This window comes from Pseudopipra pipra, chromosome 4, assembly GCF_036250125.1.
Source record: "Pseudopipra pipra isolate bDixPip1 chromosome 4, bDixPip1.hap1, whole genome shotgun sequence".
Taxonomy (NCBI): Eukaryota; Metazoa; Chordata; class Aves; order Passeriformes; family Pipridae; genus Pseudopipra; species Pseudopipra pipra.
In genome coordinates this window covers 38,032,347-38,053,818 of record NC_087552.1, presented here as the reverse complement: position 1 = coordinate 38,053,818, position 21,472 = coordinate 38,032,347, and the positions used below count along the sequence as shown (strand labels likewise).

The 21,472-nt window shown below is 35.9% G+C and overlaps 1 protein-coding gene across 13 annotated transcripts in view; it reads right to left on the bottom strand.

The window, feature by feature from the left end:
- Window positions 1–21,472, bottom strand: part of GALNTL6 (polypeptide N-acetylgalactosaminyltransferase like 6) — a 573,576-nt gene that overhangs the window by 469,648 nt on the left and 82,456 nt on the right. For 11 of the 13 annotated variants that reach the window (XM_064652482.1, XM_064652480.1, XM_064652481.1 and 8 more), the window contains 2 exons: window positions 13,528–13,620; window positions 9,740–9,802 (listed from right to left, as the gene is read on the bottom strand). In XM_064652482.1, coding sequence (XP_064508552.1) covers window positions 9,740–9,802; window positions 13,528–13,548 — 84 coding nt within the window. In that variant the 5' untranslated portion in view covers window positions 13,549–13,620. Of the gene's footprint in view, window positions 1–9,427; window positions 9,603–9,739; window positions 9,803–13,379; window positions 13,621–21,472 lie in introns of those variants that run through there. The other 2 variants (XM_064652493.1, XM_064652492.1) reach the window with 2 other exon arrangements.

Here is a 21,472-nt window from a genome sequence, read left to right as displayed (position 1 = left end):
CATAATGCTGACAGCTCCAGTGCAAATTTCTAGTATGCATGTATATAAAAACATGAAGCAAATAATAAGCAGCACATTTCTACAACAGTAGTGCATTTAATTCTGTCATGCACTGTAAAAAGGCATAATAGATGCCATAGAAGGCAAGATGATGGTCTCTTTTCTGGGTGCAACCCAGCAATTACATAACCTGTGTTCTAATGACTGCATAGTGCTCCATCATTAAGGAGGAAATTTCATTTTATTTAAAATTATAATCACCAAATCCAGTGACTTCTGATGAGCTGTGGGAATGTGATTTGAAATATTGATTCCACCATACTCAAGTAAGAAAATAAATGGTGAAAGAAACAAGACTCAAATACTTTATATTGGAAAGTATATTTTTGTAAGGGATGCTAGTAATTTTTTTCTGCTTTTTTATTTTATTTATTAACATTTTTGGCACTTTACATGCAAATGTTGAAGAGCGGAGATAAGCCAATGTAGAACATAAAGGACTAGAATGCCACTCAGAAAAAATGCTTACCAGTATCTTTATAACCAATAGCTACTGTCAGGTTGATCTACAGCCTTACTAACCAGATATTTAGTATTTCCCATGGAAGTTGTTTTTTGTATTTTCAAACAGCCATCATATGAAACAGAAGATTTTTTCACCTATTGCAATTCAGACATCATAAGCTGTCTTTTCAGTCTTAGTCTTCATTCAAGCTCATAGGATATTCCACTGTAGTAGGACTCAGAATGCATTAAAGGATCAAACATAAGAAATACAGACATCACTGAATATTATGAAGGAAACGAAGATGAAACAAATCAAAGAGTTTCTTCAAAAGCTTATATAAAATTTTTAACTAAAATCTTTCATTTCAATGACTTTCATAATAGTGAAAAGATGAGAAAATAATGTATTAATGGCTATCAGATGTAAAAAAATGTTACATGTATCTAATTAGTCCTAAATTTAAAGAATCCAAGGGGCTTTTCAATTTTTTTTGGGGGTGGGGAGGGGGAGTGTTCTCCTCATGCTCTGAGTAAAAGACTAGATAATAACTATCAAGAAACTGAGAGAAGAGAAAAATTTAACAAATATGTGATATCTCCATGAGCACATGCTTATCCTTTTTATGAATATTTAAGAGAGTTGCCAATTTCTGATGTTAAAATACTTAAAAATTCATTGTCTGGAAACACCCAGCTTGCTGTATGTTTCTAAATGTGATTTTAACTCCAAATGATGAGAAGCAGTACCTTGTGTGCCAGAACTGCAGTACCTTAACTTGAGAGCTGATAGTGCTTAGACAACACTGAAATGTACATTGGGAAAGCCAATTACATCCTCTGCTGCCGTAATGTGAATCAATAAGTACTCTGTCCTGTCCTTTCACTTCAGAGTTAGAGCTCTCGAACACATGTATCTGGCTTGAAGTTTTTCGTAAAAGTGAGAACAAGAACAGCTTCATTTTAGCCATAGCAATCAGGAGTAAATGAGAGGTGACTCAGGCTACAGGCAATGAACCAATACTTGTTCGTGTGGCTTGGAAAGCTTATTTTTTAAAAAAGCTACCATTCTGAAAGAGAAATGTTGTTCCACGGTACTGTCCAATCTTAACAAATGTAATTTGGAAATTTCCCCACCTCATTATTTAGAGGAAACTCTTTTTATAACTAGTATACCTAGAGCCCTCCACATCTTGGGGAGCTAATTTTAGTCAATACGATATCAAGATGGTAATTCCAAAACATAGCTAAGAATAGAGCCAAATGGATTTTCAAAAATCATTCATCCTGAAGTTAAAGATGAATTAACGAATAGCTAATATTAAGAGCTCTTTATGAAGTGATTAATGAAGTCTGTCAGGTAGTAAATCCCCAAATCTCTAAAACTTACCAGGTACATGCATCTGCAATTTTATATATACTAGAGGAGAGAGAAAAAAAATAGGAAGAAGCTTTCTGCTATAATAGATTCTACTCAAAAAGAAAAAAAAATCTGATTTTGAGTTGATGCAGAAGCAAATGGATTGGTTAAAAACTAAACAACAGAAAAAAAGAAATCCCACCAAACTAAAACAGAGGTAAAACATGAACACAGTAAAGAAGCTTTTAAAATTTGTAACAGCAAAAACCTTAAGACCTTTTAAAAACAAAGTTCAAAGAAAGTACTCAATTTCAATGTATATGAGGGCTTTTTCTTAGCCCAAAAATAATTTTCTTTTCCAGTTTTTCCTTTCAGCCATCAGTCCCCTTTTGCTGCGCACCTGTATTCCCACACACACATACTTAGTTGAAGAGTTTTTCATTTATGTCCTCCCCATGCTTTAAATGACCTTGCATTGAGAACACTGGCACATAATGAACATAGATTATAATATTGGAGCTAATTACTCTGATTCATGTTTCTGACCTGAAGAGCATATAATTAGCAGATGAAAATACACCATACTACGCACTTTGTAAGATAAAGAGTCACTGCAGCTTGAACACCTCAGCAATAGGTAGGAATTTTGAAGTTTCTTATAAAATCTTCAAGCTCATCTTCTCCAGGTTTCACGCTTGAGTTAAATGCTTTCCAGTCTTTGGGAAGCCACAAAAGCAGCTTACATTATTGGTATTACATTTAATATATGTTTCAAGCTTTTTAAGACCATTTGGCATCTAAAACTGAAGATAGTATCAGCCTATATACATAGAAGTTAATATGACAAATCAGGCTACTTCACAATGAAATGCCTCTTTTCAGATGATGTTTATGTTTAAGAACAAGTTAAATTGTCATCTTTCTTTCAGGTCTCATACTATGGCATTCTGCTAGCAGAGAACTTCCTTGCCAAGAGAGCGGGCCCCATCTGTCATTCACTCTTCTTGTTTCTCAGCAGAGTTAAAAAGCCTGACAGTTTCCATGAATAACAATGACACATACTCTTATATCTTGCAGAGAGGCTCAAATTTTGTTGATGAAAAAAGGGGAAAAAACCCCTCAGTGTTTAGAGTTTTCTGAGCACTGCTTATGTCAGGGTTTGAGTGAAGACGGAACTGCCATTGTGTGTGACAACAAACTTCCGTATAGCTGTTACCATATGATTCTGACCTGGGCCACTGCAACTAAGGACCTGTTTTCACACAAATCTCTTTTGTAATCAATACCCCATGCTTTTACAAGAAAGATTCTTATGCATCTGGGTTCCAACAACTTTTAATACACAGTTGTTGACCACGTTTATGCATCTGAACTTAAAAAGCTGCATAAGCACAGTTGTTTGAACATGTTATGGAAAGTACTCAAAAATCATAGCAGAGAGGCATGTTTTGGAGGAGATGCTCACAGGGAGCATGTAGAAAATGTGCTTTTACTGCTATGAGAGCTTTTCATGGTAGGTTTAACAAACATAATTGCATAAATATAGCTATAGAAGCACATCTATACTACCTAATCTTCAGAAAAACTGCACCTACCTGTTTGGTAATAAGTTTATTTTGTTAGTGCAGAAGACAACGGGAAAAAATTTCCAAGCAAGGAAAGTGCTTTACCCAAGCTTACCTAGCTTTTGTGATTAATAGCGCAGCACTGCATCAGTTATTGGTCAGCCTGGTGTTAGTTAAAACTTTATTCCTAGCACAAGCTAATTCGAAGTTCGATCTGAAAACTTCCTCTGGTCTCTTGAGGTTCTTTACAGGGAAAAAATTACACCCATATCCCACAGTAAATGTTTTAATGACAGAAAAGGGAAGCTATCTGCATATAGACCTGTATTTAGAAGCACTTTTTATTACTGGCATGAGTAAATTGGTATTTTGTTTTTCCTTCAGCTCAATTCTTGAACTTCTGACTGTATTCAATCAAATTGACTGAGAAATATACTTTTGTCCTCAGGGGATATGCACTATTTCAGATTATAATTTAGATATATATTCCTTTTTTTTTAATAGATCTATCTTCACTGTGTAAAATTCAGCTCTTGTAGAGGCTGGTCAAGCATCAGTCTTTGGGAAAAATGCTGCTGAATATTATGTTAGATCTTGGCACAAAAAGAGGTATATGCAAATGACATTTTGAGAGTCATGAGCAATAAAAGAGAAGTTTAGAATGTTATGTAGGAAAGGATAGAATACCTTAAAGGCTAGAATAATAAAAGTGAAACTGAGTTTAGTATAGTGTAAGATAAGATCATGTAAAAAATGTCCAGAAAAAAAAAAATCATGAAAACTGGGAATGAAATTTTGGCGAGTAAACTAAAATTTCACCAAGTCTTAGAGGAAAACAATTTTTTAAAAGGGATATTTCTAACTTTACAATTAGGAAAATGCATTGTGGCTGTGCACAGCAGCAGAGACCTTGCTTAATCCATCAAATGGTCCCTTCTAGCCTGAGGGGCTTGGCTGATTTGTTGGATCTGTTTGACTAATGCTACTCCTATCTCTGTTTGAAACTCTCAGAATTCTGTATTGCCCTTCTACTCAAGAACCAGGAGCATTGTCTTACCTAGTTTCCCAACTGTTTACTTCTTTTAAGTATAAGCATTTAAAAACCGGATCCTTTTGAAAATGCTTACAATTCAAAATGCTGACGGCTTAGTCACTTTGACAAATCAGCTACTGAACAAAAAGAACAGAAGATGAAGCAGGCATAGCACAGAAAAGAAATATAGTTTCTGCCCAATGGAAACCCTATTGAAACCAAGCTGGAGTAGGGTGAGAGTGCCTTTTAAGGGAAGAAATAAAGCTGCTTCTACGTATTGGGTCACCCACTGTGTAATGAGTCACACCAGCCTACTATTTCTTCTCCAGCTGATTCAGAACAAAGGTCCAAAATCAGAAGATAAAATAGGTTTTAAGATTTTTTTGTCTGTTCATTTGTTTATTTTTGAAGCAAGAAAGCTGTGTACACAACCTGAGTAGTTTTGGTCAGTGTCACTGTATAAGGACATTGATGATAAGTTGAAAAGTGTTCCTCAGTATACATCACAATAAATTCAAACATATGAAAGTGCTACTTCTGGTGGGAAAACACCCCATAAAGTTCCTGGCTTAACAAGGTCTCAGATACTGATTTTTTCATGGCTGGAATGTCAGGTGTTTTGCCTGGCCAAAGCTCCACTGGAGTTCAGTAAAATGTTACTTGCCAGTAAGTTTCAGAAAATTACCTATCAACCTATTTTGGAAAGAGGGTGGCTGAAGTAAGGGGGAATTAGACACATTTATTTTATTAATATGGCACAGTCACATTGCTAAAAATTCTAAAAAATTGAAATTCTTAAAGTGACTCATGCGTGACTTGCCAATATTTTGGAGCTGAAGAATCTGTTTCAAAATCTGGTGACCCTAGGCTGTCTTGGCTAGTAATCCTTCTTGATTAGTCCACACTCATCAATCTGTATCAGATAGAAGGACTGATGAATCTTTCCAATAAACACAAAGCATGTCCTAAAACTAACAACTGCCATTCCAGCTACCTGTGTCTAAAATACAGTGAACCTAACAATGTGAACTACGCTATGTCCTTATTTGAGGGAATACTAGGAGATAAGTAATATGTGACATCAGTATATGCAACCATTTAGTTGTATTTCAAACTGCATTGAGGTTACTTTTTTAAAGATATTTTTCTTTTGGAAGGAAGGAGGTAGCCCCTTTGTGGAAGACAACAGTAGAATTTAAAAGCTGAGGCTAATGTGGAATTGGCACAGTATGAAACATGAAATAAATGGTATATAACAGCTTTCAAGATGGAAACAACAAAAAGCTTCACCAAAGCAAACCGAAATTCTGCAGTTTGGATATACATACTGAGATGGTTCAGTAAGAAAACACATTTTTATGACTACCAGAAGTTCATAAGCATAGGAAAATGATGATGAGGTTAGAGTTGTAAACCAACCTTTTCACTGAGAATTTAAAAGATTTTTTTAAATCATGTTTGTATTTTTAAATAAAGTCTCAAAAATGCATTAACTTGCAAACTTTACTTTTGATAGCTTAGCAATCTTTCTACTCTTTCATATCATATGCTTTTAAAATGTCTTATGACTGTCTGAAGTTATACTACAAATACCTAGGGTAGAGATAGGAATATAAAGACATTTAAGTTTAAGACTCAAGTAGTATGATGAGTGTCAACAGTGCAGTTGCAGTTACAATTGGTAGCTCCATGGTGGAGCCAAAAGCATGAGCTTTACACTGAGAGAGAATCAGAAACATAATGTGAGAACATCCAGCTTTCTACAGAATCACTTTGTTCCAGCATACCCTACAGAACAGTGATTTCTTAAACTAAGCTGCAACTGAAGTGTGTCAGGAAATCTATTTCATTAACTGAAATAGCGAGCTGTTTGTAGAGTGCCAGTCATCAAGTTTCATTGCTGCTGAGTGTAGATTATATCATAAGTATACCACAGCGAGGGGAAAATTTCCATTTCAGAAGGGAAATCATACAAACTAAGGAACTCCACAAAGATTTCAGACTATAATCAAGTGTCCTGGGGGCAATAAGCATCTTTGATTTTAGATAAATACTTTCATATGCCAATGAAAAGTACCATTCAGTGTAAAGCATCTTAATTGAGATGAAGTGCATAAGTCATTCCTTTGCTAAGGTATCGTTCCAAAATTAGCTTCATAAAACAGAGTATTCTTTCTTATTCACAAGTATATTTGAAAGTACAAAGGGCATATACATCAGTTTTTAGTGAAGCCTTAATCTCATTTCCAAAACTTAAAGTTTTGTTCTTTGAAATTATTATTTTTAAGTATTATAAACTTTAATGTTCAGATACACATTAAAATAATATGAGGGGAAAATATGTAAAATAAACCCAATTCTAGATTATTTTATAATAGCTGTGTACAGTTTTTTCATTACATAAAAAAGCCATCAAAACTGAGTCATGAGTGAACCTTGAAGTTGCTCCCCATGTCCAGTCAGGATAGATTACTCTTAGAAGGAGAATGGATGTTTCCTAATGCATTTTGTCTTGTCACATTGGGGATACCCGAAAGAAAAAACACTACCAGTTTACTACATTGCTTGTGAATTTGTGGAAATAGAGTTCAGCTGTCAAGTTATTACTCTGGATGAACCATTGAGTGTCACAGACAGTCAAGCCTATTTGTCCACTTACAGTGGGTTCCTTCTTGTTCTAAAGCAAGCAAAGAGCACTCTCAGTTGGGGAGCCCAGGTTTCAGTTCCTTGTTACAGCTGGAGAAGATTCCTTTGACAGTGCTCAAGTTTTGCCTGGCTGATGTAAAGAATTAACAGCATCCTCCCAGGTTTCTTAGACAGTGTCCTCACTGGTAATTAACACTCTAGGAATGACATTTATTCCTCATTTAAGAGTGGTAACAGGGTGTCACTTCTGCAACTTCCCAGAGATAGAATTTTCAGGGCAGTGCCCTTTAAGAATACTTATAAAAGCAAATGAGCTATGAAAATGGGTTAAGTGTTCATTTGTATGTATGACAGTCATTCAGTATACTAGCAATTAGGGAGAATATCAAATTTTAGGTTGCATATGCAACTGGCATGCACATCCCGTTCTCATTTTGGAAAAGGTACTTCCTATATAGAAGCAGAATACTAACAGAGTACATTTTCATACATAGCTGTTGGCCTATCATACTTAATCCATCTCAATTCATTTAAACCATTCATTTAAACGTGAGGGAACACTAGCTATTGAAATATACATTGTGAGTTAGTAGTGAATTTCCATTTGTCTTAGTGTTAGAGGTTAAGTAAGCTCTGAAGTAAGATCAATCCTGAGAAGTACTGTTTGAACTAAAATATACCTTTCTAATTTGTAAGCTCTTCAGTTAAGAGATATATCTACTTCTACAGTATTTCATAGACGGAAGACAAAGAGCTGGAAGCATTACTACAGCTAAGGTAAGAGTGAAGGCTCTTGGTAGTACAAGACACTAGTAAGTACAAGATACTGTGCTAATTGCTGGAGCAAAAGTAAACGTGCAACACTAAATTGCATGAAATTATAAAATTGTATGATGCCTCTAATAACATCCTTTGCCATCAGAGACTTACTTCAATAGAAGAAGATTTCAAGATATTAGCAAAGTTTTTATTGCAGCACAGTTTGTTATTGTGAGTGCCTCAGAAACACTACTATTTGCATAGCTGGTGTAAAGTGGAAGATCTGTTTTTGCAAAATAGAGTACCACATCCCCATAAGGGAGTAAGCTAGCCAATGAGACCAGGCTGCATTTCCACTGATTATGATAATGAACTAATGATCTCAGAGACTAGCTGGACATCAAGGAGTCTGTTGCATTAGCAACAGGGAGAAAAGGATGCTGAGATGACAACTGTCGTGCAAACGCCTACTCAGCATATTGCAAACAAGTTCAGCTGAGCTGACAAGGAATATAAAAGTGCTTATATAACAAATGCCAGTTGTTTTGCTAAGGAAAAGAATTGTTATGACTCATGAGAAGAGCAAAGGAATTACCTGAAATCTGGGGGAACAAGTCGGTTTAGTGCAATGCCAAAAATTCACCAATGTGCTCCTAACCAAGACAAAAAAAAAAAAAGGAGTCACTCTCTACAAGAAAAATATGTAGCTAAATCAAGTAGTGATAATGCAGAACCTTAACAAATATGAATCGCTGAAGACATAGATCTTTAAAAAACATATTTAGGAAACTGCGGTAATCAAGAAAGATCATACAAATATTTGAAAACATTTATTTTAAAAAAATATTACCAGGATAAGGTAGTTCTTAATTGCTTTTGCAACATGTATAAAGAAAACTTGGATTTTGGACAATACTGTTTGATTAAAGCATGTAGGATACAAAACAGGAGAATTATAGCAATGCTAAATAAAGAAGATAACTTTCAAGCTCAAAAGACATTTCTTTTAACTGCAATTTTATTTTAATTTAGACATCATTATGTTGACTAAAGACTAATAATAACAGAGGTGAATACTGTTTTGGACCCTACAGACCAACAGCAATAATGCAGGTCGTCACCTATTTCTTCACAAGGAAAAAGAATATGGTACCAGTCACTAAGAATTGTGTTAGTACATAGATTTCCAAGGGACTGATTTCCCCAAAATAAAAGCCATCATAAGTCAAACAGGCTAGAGAGCAATATTTAAAGAGAAAGACGTCAAAAGAAATTTGGAAATTCTTTTAAAATAACATGGCTACTAGAAAGCAAGAATTGTGCAGTAACAATTCTGTTATCCAGGTGAGAATGACAGCCAAAAGCATGTCCTGGTGCAGCACAGTGTAAAGACAGTACTTAACAGTATAAGAAAACAGCAAGAAGGAAATAAAAAATAAATCAATATAAACTTACATTTATATACAGATATAGATATCTGATAAAGGAAGTTAAAGGCATTATGAAAAATGCATGGTAGAATGGGCTTAACTAATCTTAGTAAGAAGATTTAAACGTTACCAGGTCAAATGTGGTGGTGAGTGATTAGGTGCATCTTCTGATGGACATGGTAAACTAATTCCTTACAGTGAGAGACCTTGCAACTGCTTTTTTTTCCCCCCTCCGCCTCCACCAGTAGTAGAGGTAATTCAGGTAGTGCCTAAGTATCTTCACTGGGAGAAAACACTGCACAGCACTTAAAAAAAGACAAGATTAAGAAACAGTCACTTAAAGTCTAAAATGACAGAAAGTCATATGAGAAAATGCATGCAATTTCAACAAAGAGTGGGATTTAGCATTGCCATGCTTTATTAATAGGATGGGTGGACCCACCTGCTGTTTTTTCTGGAAGACATGCTTTATCCAGGAATATTTTTTGGATTCGGTATAGGGTACCTTGGCAAAAGAAAAGGACCAGTTACTATAGAGGTCAGGCTAAATGTTCCAATAATACCTGCATTCAGTGAAACTTTGAATAATATCATTGCAATAGCCTCTTCTCATGTCTTACTTATTAGAGGAGATAAATCGCTGGCTGTATGCCCTGGGTCTGCTTCATGTTGTTAATCACTTTGTAATTTCCCTTACAGAATATATTGACTAAATTGCCTCAGTCTCAGAATATTCCTTTCCCCCTTTGTATCTCTGTGAAGCATCTTTAGCTTTACTCTGTGCTGAGAAAATAAAATAACTTTACTTCTTTTAATATTTCAGTGTTCAAGACATCTCTCAGTTTTCTTAAATCTGAAATAGCAGACAGATCCTTTGGAGAGAAACTCCAGATTTGCAGAAGGCTTTTAAAAAACTCTTCCTCCATAGTAACTGGGAAACTCCTTTCCAGAAATTTCCTGTTCCTTCCAATTCTTTTTCTTTCTTCACATCTAATAACACTTCAGAAGAAGTTACCTCTATGAAAAATAAATTAAAAAAACTAAATGCCTCAGTAACCTTTCTAGTTTGATCAATTGGAATGAAAAAAAAAAAAAGGATTATTTTCCTGCAGTTTTATCTACGCTGTTGAATACAGAAAAAGGCAGGACACCAAATAATATTAAAAAAAAATCACAGCTTGCGTCTAAAACATGACATTTGTCTTTGGAATGCCATGTCATGAGCTGCTAATGTTGAAATTAAATGATAATTCTTGGTAAGAAAGCTTAAGGCAGAAATTATATACTTTGCTGATAATCTGGTGTGAAGCTAGGACAACCAGTCCCAATTTAAGAAGGCCATGATGATGGGAGAATCTAATGGGTCACCCGTGTTAATATATTTTGAACATCCAAGCACATGCTTTGATGCTCTTTCACAATCTGGGAGCTGTACCAAGAATTTTTACATGATGAATCAAGGCAGAAAAAAAATTAAACTGGAAATTACAACAACAGTAAATGTAATAATAACTCTTTCTTATTATAAATTTACTATTATAAATTTATGTATTAAGACTAATATCCAGAGTTAATTGGGACAGTTAGGAACTGTGACCACTAAGGGTACTCCCAGGAAAGGTCACATCGCATCTGAAGTGCCTCTTTCTTCTGCTAGAGCTGTGAAAAAACCTGCAGTGTCAGTCTTACTGACTTTGTCAGTAAAACAGAAGACTAACCTATAAAATTATGTAAAGCATATACAAATGTATGTTAGTTACTACTTTGTGCAATATATAAAATTTCTTTCTATCTAGTGCTTCAAGGCACAAAACATTTGTTTGATTTTTCTTTGGACTTCACTCAAATTTAAACTCTCCTTCAGGGCTATTAAGATAAGCTGCCCAGAAGAAGCTCAATGGAGCTTGCAATATAGCAGGTGCTGAATGGATGCACTCCCTTGCCAGTAGCTGTAGCATGTAGCAAACTTGCCTTTATTGGCTTCTAAGGCAGTGAATCTGCCCTAGTTTTTCAACACAGCCCCAGGCGTGCTACTGATCATTTAGATTTAAGCTTATTGGAAGTTCTAAATGCCTCTCACTGCAGCTACCTGTAGCTTTTCAAAAAGATGCAACTGGCAAGTTGACTCAGAAATATGCCTCAAATTTACTTTCAATAAATCGCATTTAATCTGCCTACTGTTTGATACAAAAGTTCTTCTTTGTTAAAAACACATCCAGCAGCTTTGAAGCAGATTGTGAATGAACAATTGATGAGTATCAGCAGCTGTTTGCAAAAAACATTGATTTTCTGTAGATAACAAATCATCTAAACATTCAGAGTGTATTACTATCTTATATAACCTTGGGAAATAAGGTACTACCGCTTTAGCATTCCAGCAAATAAATTTAGTCCCTGCCTGTTAAGTATTTCTCTGAAAGTATTTTGGGTTTTGTCCTTTCTCAAAGTACTCTAGAGAGTACTCTAGAGATAGGTTATTATATGTCTTTGTGAGTGAGACAGATAAAATAGAGTACAATGCACCCACTTTCTCTACTTTCATTTTACATTCATGGAACTTTAAAATTTATATAGACAGTCGTATTTTCCAAGGGCCCTTCCTGTTTGCCCTATACATATATACAGTCCACCTCAAGTATGAAATGACAACTTCTCTAAGATTATCCTAAACATGATTGTATTTGCTCTTAGTGGAAAAATGAGCAAATTCAAATATTCCCAGCAATCAAATTTTTAAATATACCTACTCATTTACCTGGAATAATAATCCAAAGGATGACCAACATAAATAGTTGCAATTTAAAAACTGCAGACCTGATGTAAATTGCTTTGTAATTTGCTGTTAAAAGTGTTGATTTTGGAAATATTTGGTGTAGAATGCGAACAGCTTAATATATGATGATACTTGTATGTAAATTTCAAGATTGATAGGATTATTCCTAAGAGTATGCTTTAATTATAACTAAGTGTAACAGAATTTATCCATAAACTAGATGGATTCTTCCAGAGCATTGAGAAACAAAGAAAAGCAAAAGGGAGATACCAACAAAATAAGAGATTAAATTGGTCCAATACTGAAAGATTCTTGCGGAGTACAATCTAACATTTAGAAAAGAAAGTCTTTAGCATTTAGAAGTCACTGGCTCAACAAATTTTGATCAAATTTGAACTTTTTCACTTACTTTACTCATAGGAATACTTTTACTGGTGGAATTTATATTCCTTTAATTCTGTAAGTTTATGTGCCAGTGCACTGATGGGCCTAAGGGAGCATCTGAAATATAAAACTGGTAAAGACCAGATAGGCTTCAGAAGCAAGCTTAGTCCATCTTACTGACAGGGGTCATTTCCATTAATATCACATCTTAATAACTATGTCCTTAGACTGCCACAGAGCCCTGCACATTAGCTTTTCTCATGAACCCTAGGATTGAAAGTTGTTTACAAAAAGGATAAAAGTGTGACACATGGTTATAAAAAGGCATGCTGCATGATTAAGACTGATCTTTTACTTCAGTACACATATTTCTAAAACATCCCTGTTCCTTTAGGCTGAAAGTGAGGAAGAATTATATCTTGAAGCCAAAATTCACAATTAAGCTATTTTTCAAATATTTCTAGAGCAACTCCCTCTGGTGGGTAATGATTATCAAGAAGAATATATTAAAAAATAGATAACGTCAACTCTCACCTTTCTAGTCCTGTGTTGAAATGACCATGGTAAACAGAAATGGTATGTCTGAAAAGTCCAGCTGCTTCACAGCTATTTGGCCCTAAAGTAATACTCACCACCTTACAGGTACGAGGACTAAGTCAAAGGCATTAGCTGGTCGATGTCAATCTCCCACCACATTTTATGATTCACTTAATGCATATGAGCTTGCAAATAAAAATGTGGTTTCCCTGTCATATTCGGCCTAACAAAGGGAATGATCGAAATCCGGATTTTTAAAACTAAGGTATGGTACATTAAACCAGTGCATTTCACAGTAAAAGGAGGTAAAGGGAGCCTACACTGTCAGTTCTTAAGAGACATCTAGCTATGCTGTAGTAATTTAGTCCCTTTGTTTATCTAGGCTTACCCTAAGGGTTCTCACTCTGATCTTTACTGCTGTAGTAGTCTATATTGTAGAAAATTTCTAAATCTTGGGAACTACCTTCTATTCATCTTTCTTGCTTAGGAAAGGCACAAATGGCTGAGAAAAGGAAACATTCTTTTTCATCCTTTACCTGCCTCCTTCCCATTACCATGCTCTTCACAGACTGACGATTTTCCTGTTGTGAATTCCAAGCTTTATAATTACTTTTCTTGTGCCAATTAATCTGTAAAAAAAAGTACACACCATGAGTTGTTTGACCTTTCCAGACCTCAAAATTATTTCTACATCAAGAATGAAAAATTATTCTAGTTAACTATGTGAATACATCTTTCAGAAGAAAGTAAAAAAGAGAGCTCGAATTTATATGAAAAATCTGAATGTTACTGCAACTAGTTGTAAAGTGTTGTAAAAGCTTTTTTAGTCCATTGTTAACTGCTGCTGAGGAAGTGTCAGACTAGTTCCACTGTCACCTAGGGCAGCACTTAAAGGCACAGAAATCATAACTGGGAAAAAATGGTTGAGAGGTTGAGATGTATCACCGACTAAGCAGTGTTATACCTGTATCCATCATAAGGAGCATTTTCCTTTATCAAATTGTGATCACCTGTTGTAAGACATGAGAAAATCATCACCAATAAACTGAATGAACCTCAAAGAGTTGGAAGAGCACCAACTGAAAATGACAGATCAGCACTAGAGGATGCACAGTCATGTTGATTGTCAGACACCACACCCAAAGGGGTGTTCTCTCTTACACAGGGGCTTCTCCATCCCCCATAGATCTGCAAATGGACTGGACCTTTGGGATGAGTGTATCCTCCTTCTAAGGCATTCACCTTGCTGAAAGAAGTTTGCTAGTCTGTGAAACCAGACACAGTGTGCAAGACCAAATGCCCAATCCTGTTGTATCCTTGTCATACATTGTCCTATGGCAACATGCAGGTCCACTCTATCCCTTTTGAGGAGACAACCCAGAGCACTGTCCAGAGTTTTATAAAAAAGGAGATGTCATAGTTTTATAGAGTGGAAGATTGACTTTTTCTGTTTGCTCCTCTCTTTGACTGTGTTTGTGATTTTTTGAAGAATGTACATTGAAATTCTGATTTCTTAGAAAGCATTTTTTGTAATGTGGATAGCTTTATCTCCTGCAGTCTCATAATCTCATCCCTGAATAATAATAGTCAGCTCAGAACTCATCACTGCACATATAAAGTTCAAATATTTTTCTTCTATTACTTAATATTACATACTATTATTTTCATCAGCCGTTTTGTCACCCAGTCACTCAGTGGTTTCATTGTCCCTCTATAATTACTCATGGTTGGTCCTTGTCTTTACTAAGCTCATGTAATTTTGGCTTAACCATTTGCTCTCTCATATTCAACTCCCTTTCCAGGGTATTTAAGAAACATGAATCATGACAGATTGAAACAGATATTCTGGTGGGACTTCAGTGTTGACCTCTTTCCACAGAAAACCCACTATTTATTTCTGGGTAGTAAATAGATTTTAATAAATAAGAGCACAGAAATAACACACTGGTTTACAGCAGTTAAGCACCCTCTATGGCAAGAAAATATGACAATATTTCTCAAGTCTTTCACACAATTATCAGCAAGTTATACTTTTAAGTGTTACTCATAGCATGTATCTCTGTAGGCTGCACCTACTCTGTAGTTTGTATCTTTTACATTTCAGAATAAAAACCAATCCTAAACAACCTCCAAGGAGGGAACTTGTCTTTAGCTTCTCTGATTGTTAGAAATTATATAATAATCACAATTCACTTTAGTTATTTCTACTGACTGTGAGAAACAGTTAAGTACAATTGGCTATTTGTCCAGAAAATAACTACATGTTAACTTGCATAAACATTCCAATCCAATCCAATTACTTCATCTGATTCCTGTTGTGGGAATGCCAAATGGGCTCATCAAGCATGTGATTAAAGATGCATATTTGGCTTTCAGACCCGCAACAGGAACCAAATGAAGTAATTGGGATTATTAATGTAAATTAAGTATTACACTGCAGTGGCACTGCTAAGGTGAGTAAAGATTAGTAAACTGTTTTTAAAACCAGGAGGAGAATAAGTTTTATAACTTAAGCTTTAGCTTAGCTTTAACAGGAAGAAAGTTTTTGAAAAGAAAATAAAACATTGAATGATGCTGAGCACCAAAAGCAGAGATTTTTATGTGAAAATTGACACATCTGTTTTATTTTGCTTACAGAAAAGTGACAGAAATCACAGAGAAAAACAATAAGATGATGGAGAATAAATGATGAATAAGAGCACAGATGCCAATGCTAAGAAAAATGTTTCATTCTATCTAACATTATAGTGGGAAGTCCTCCTTTTTCTATATTTTTATATTTGTAGGGAGTGTTACTATTTCAAGAATTATTGAGAATCTTTGCCTTATCTCTGACCCTGCAAAATAGGTCAGGGCATTTTGGATTCTCAAATACTTCTGTATGTCAAAACCTAGAATAGACCCATCTGTTCCAGTTTTCATCTGTTTAATTTTTTCTACTGCAGTTAACTCTTGTTACAAGATATTGTAAAATTTGTACTGGGAAAACAATGGCAAAGTATATTTGATTATACCCAGGTTGCTCGATCTTGAACCTAGGTGTTAGAGCAATTATTTCACTAGACTATGAGACATCCATGTGAGAAATACTTCTCATTCCTCAAAATTGTGTGGTAAGGATGTTAAGCATTAAAACCTCCCTACTGTTTTCCAAATACATTTCTCGCCTGAACTCTGAAGCAATTTTTGAATAAGGCAATCATGACTTGTTGTTCCCCTGACACTGATACTACTGTTTAAATGGCAACTTTTGAATCAAGAACTTCTGTAATCAAGTATTTTCTATAAACCATCTCTAATATAAATACTTCCAATAATGGATGTTTTCAGACTAGAAAATTTCACCCATAAACAAGGAAAAACAACTCCTATTTTTGCTCTTACATGAAATTAATGGAATATGATTCATTTAAAGCAGTTACTCATTTATTCTGCTTTGCAGCAAATCACTTGGGAATGTTTGCTGCTTTTAATTTGCCAGGGTTTTCTCTTCTACAAATCAAATTAGTAACCAAGTCCCTTGTTAGGGAGAAATATAATGAAACTAGAGTTCATGGGCAGTTAGGCAGAGCTGCCCTAAGCCTTTGTTTCTGCTGGGGTCTGCTGCTTGCTAACAAGATGCTGTCATAGGACAAGAGTGCCTAAGGCTTCTAATATGACACAAGTGAGAATTATTGAGGCTACAAAGCTCACTGAGCATCCAAACCCTGCTTTATGAGCATATTTGAATCTCAGCCATGTAGTTTTATTCTTTTGACCGTTTCTTGTTATGCAGCTGTACTAAAATATCAGCAATGCTGAAATTTCCCTTTGATATGGATCATAAAACACTCATACTTGTCTGTCTGTATTATGACACTGTCAGCATTTCTGAAGACAAAACTTGTTTCTTTCTCTCTCACAATGATCCTGTAAATTCTTTGTAATTCACTGTAAACACTTGAGTAGCCCTCAAAGACTATGGCTGACTAGTATATACAGCAGCTGTAAGATCCAACACCAGTTTTACAAGAGACAACTTTTCTAAGTGGACCCATCCTGGATGCATTCTTTGGAGGGACGGGATTATGGCATGCATACATTACATAGTCAATTGCCTTGAGCATGTCATCAAGAGCGTTCTGAGGTAGAAGCACATCAAATTGAAAGAAAGGTCTCAAAGTAACCACTCCTCTTTGCAGAGTTCTCCCAGAAAGGTTTTTTTTCATATAAAACATGCATTTATGCTGTGCAGTAAATCAGAATGACACGATACAATTTCCATTTCTTCCCTGTTCAATAGTGCCATGCTATTCCCCAGAATTCAACTATTCATTCTAGACTTGTAGGTCAAAAAGGGAGATTATTTTATCTGAACAGCTACAGGGTGTAGCTGTACTCTTCCCTGGAGGCATGGGTTCGTATCCCACTTCTGACACCAAGATTCTGTTGAAGTTTCGAGCTGGCTTCCCACCAAGTCTCCAAAACTCAATGAAAGAGCCTACTCCTCAGAGAGGGAAGAAAAAAAACCCAAACAGCCAAAGCTATAGCAAAAATATATATTTTACATATAAAACAGATATATACAGTGAGAATCCTATGTAGATATAACCCCAAAAACCTCAAACAGCTCCCTAAATGGGAAGAGGGAGAGGGACAAGGGAAAAAGGACAAAAAAGGGACAAAAAGGGACAGAAACAAAACAAGCATGCACAATCGAAAAACCCGGTAACCAGCAAAATAAAGAACTAGCAAAATCTCACCACTTCCTTGAGAAAAGCAGGACGGTCAGATCTGGTCCAGCACTCTCCCCTCCCATGTGGCAGACAACAGCAGTCGATACAGGCCTCAACTTCAGATAAGCAAGGCCAATGTAGGGACCTCCTGTTCCCAAACCTCGCCGGAAAAGAAGAGAGCGAGGTCTCTCCTGTCAGCTTTATTTATACCTCAGTTTACGTAAAGGAATAGCATGGAATACTTCCTTGGTCACTTCCCTATTCCTTCCTGGTTACAAGCTGGTCTCCAGGAAGGCCTAGACTAAAACTATTACAATGCCTATGGATTTTTGGATTTTTAGCTTTTTGTAGATTTTAGAAGTAGCTGTATTATATCCCTTACCCTGTAGCACAGTAGTTTACACATTAACCCAACACTGTTACCTCACATCACTTCCTCAAAATTCCATTAGCTTGTTTAGACTTCCCTCAAGGTAGGCCTTCATTCTGTTTAAGAACATCTGCACCCTGGCCTGGACAACAAGATACCATGCAGGCACAACAACCTTCAAACCCAGAGCTTTGGAGGAACTCAAAGGACTGAATGTGCTGTAATTAAGAGGAGGTTGAGGAAGAGGGGGTCCCAGAGCCCCCTGCCTCAATTTTCAGAGGGGCATGCCGGGGGAGGTGCTGGAGGGTGGATAGATCTGGGATTGGATGGGTTAATACCTTAAATTGTGGAACCACATAGACACGGGGATGCATCATATGTATTCTTGTGGGCCTCAGGCCTGGAATTAAAGGACCTACTCTCTTTATCTTATACATTAAGTTGTCTCGGAGTCCTGCTTTCTGTGGTCTCCTAAGGCAACAGGGACATCTTTTTCTTGCAGTCTTGGAGATCTGGACTACAAGGATAAAGACCTTTCTTCACCTGAGGCATTAGGAAAATTTCCCAGAGTAAATAAATGCAACTGCAGAGCTGGACTCATTGAGATACAGCAGAAACCTTTAACATGACACAGTCTGTTTCCTTTTATGGATTACTGAAAGTAATTTACAGATTACATGGATAGGCAATTCATAGCTAGTACTTCAGTTTAGCATTTCATTTGCAATGTCGTTTGTATGAAAACCATGGGTATGTTTCCAGTTTCAGAGAAGAAATACTTGAGTTTTGTACAAATCTAGTGTGTAGCAAATGCACAGATTCAGCACAACAGAGACATACCTTAGTAATTTGGGAAAATATTTCTTCCATTTATCTTGAAACCTGGTCACATGACATTACAAAATACACTTGAACCATATGAGAAAAGTCTAAATTAAAGCTTGTTTTTCTTCTCATAAAAGCACTTTGCTCTCCTGCAGTCTGGGGAAAAAGGGGAGCTTTTGGGTCTTGTGTAACCTAGAAACCAATAAGTTTTACAATATTCTCCATTATTCTCTGTAGGCAGCTTTATTTCACTCTATTTCACTCTTACAGAATTCGACAGTTTCTCTAGGGGCTACCTCTAATTTCTCTCTTTGGTGAAATCTGTAGTCTGTAAACTTCTTTTAGAACCATAGAAGATGCTGCGTTGGAAGGGACCCATCAGGATCATCAAGTTCAACTCTTGGCCCAGCACAGGACACCCCAATAATCATATCAAGGGCCTGAAAAGGTTGACTTGATATAAGATTCTTCAACTTAAGGAAGACTTTTCTTCTTCTCTGCTTAAAAACCTTTTTCTTTTCATTCCTTACCTGTGGACTAGATTTCCTACGGTCATTTTGAAATTAAGATTCCTAAAGTAATTCTGGGATGTGTTGCCTAAAAAAATTAGGAGAAAAAGACTCTCCAGACAATCAGATGATGTTAGTATAGATAAGACAGAGAGCAGCTCTTTTAATGAAGGCCTTCTGGCTCATGGAGTACAAAGACGCGTGCCCACATACAGAATTCTTACACTTTTATATCGTTTACTAATTATCATATCTAATAGGGACATCCAATCCTAAGACCCCTTTTGCCCTGGTAGCACCCTCAGAACCGCCCCACTGGAGCCTCTCCAAGGGCCTTGAGCTTTCCAGCTTGTTTTGTTCACCATATCTCTTGTTTTTCTGGTCCAGGTGCACATCCCAATGGAATGTTCTTGCCAAAAATCTATTGCCTTGAAAAGATGGTTAAAAGATGGTTAAACTGAAGCTTCAGGAGTGTGACACACAAACTGTGAGAAAGTAATGGTCTAAAGTGAAGGAAAACTCCAGCTACATTAAAATCTACAAAAAGCTAAAAATTAAAAATTCTAAGACATCAATGCCTTTTAATAGTAAGTACGGTTCACTATATCTAAGTAAATCAGAAGTTTGATTGATCTGGTTTTAGGTCAGAGTAAAGGCTCAATTAAACTCATGAATGTATATCTTGTTTCAAGAGTGGTCAATAAAACTATAAATGAAAACATAATCCAGACTGGATAAATGTCAGATCATATATAATTTAAAGTATAAATTTTTGGTATCATATATGACTGCTACTCAAAGCAACTCATTGCAGAACTTGCAAAAAGAGAGAAAAATCAACCTGATTTACTTCTGGGTCAAGGGCAGAATTTGGTTCAGAATACCCTTATCAAATAGTGACTTTGTGACAGCAACCTATATCCTTATAGAAATCAGAGATACAGTTTTAACTATTCATAATACTGTTGCTTGCCTTCAATTAGCAGTGGTAAATAAAAATGTGAAGCTTGTTAAAAAAGGAAATGAAAAAGAGCAGCTGACAGGGTAAAACACATCATGGAAAATAGATAAAGACACCACACTAGCCAATCAGAATAAAAACATTACAGCAAAAGCCCATCTAACAGGCTCCATCACTGAAAAAGAGGGCCATGTTATTTATAGGATGTATCATAATTAAATGAAAGAGGAGGATCTTACAGCAAAAATAAATCAAGGATGGGGAAGTTATGAATAAATCAGGCCAGGAGAATCATTACCTTTCATAACATAAATATGAAACCATTAACAGTGCAGGACAAATAAAAGATTTGAGGAATGTCTTGGTAAGTACTCCAAGGCTATGAATAATTTTACAGACTTATCATAAGCATGGAATCTGCCCAATAGTTGTACAGCTTTGCAATCCTGTGCCAAAGATTTGTGGTTTCAGAGTGAATAGATCCTGTAGATACAAAAAGGAGTGCTATGGGAAGAAAAGCCATGACAGAAAATTTGAGCATTTCAATGTCTTGATGTTCATAGCAGAGAAGCCAAGGAGGATTTGTACCACAGACCATTCTTCACAGGAGATAAGTCTGAGGAATTGTTTCAGTCAGACATGCTAATAAATCATTTTCAATTAGAGATCAATAAATTGAATAGTAATAGATCACACAGATCATGTGATATTTGCTCAATATTTCAGTGTGAACTTGCCAACATGTTAAGTATATTATACTTTCAGTCAGCTTTACTGCCAGAGGAAAGGAAGATCACTGGTGGAATTTCAGCTTCCTAGACGAATCTAGGTTATTGTGCAACAATGCACAAAGAAAATTGATAAATTCCGTTTAGAATTAGAACATAGAGTTATATTAGTAATTAAAAAAAACCCCTAGACATCAAACAAAGGGTGATGAGGCAAACCATTGAGTAGCTTCTATATAAAAATACATAGCCAGCTATATATTATCCACCTTGAAAAAGGGATAGCTTGGAGAGAATCTGATAGAGTGCTATGGGCTTATGAAGGCTTGAAATTAAGTGGAAAAAAATTCTATTCACTTTTTCCTGCTAAAAC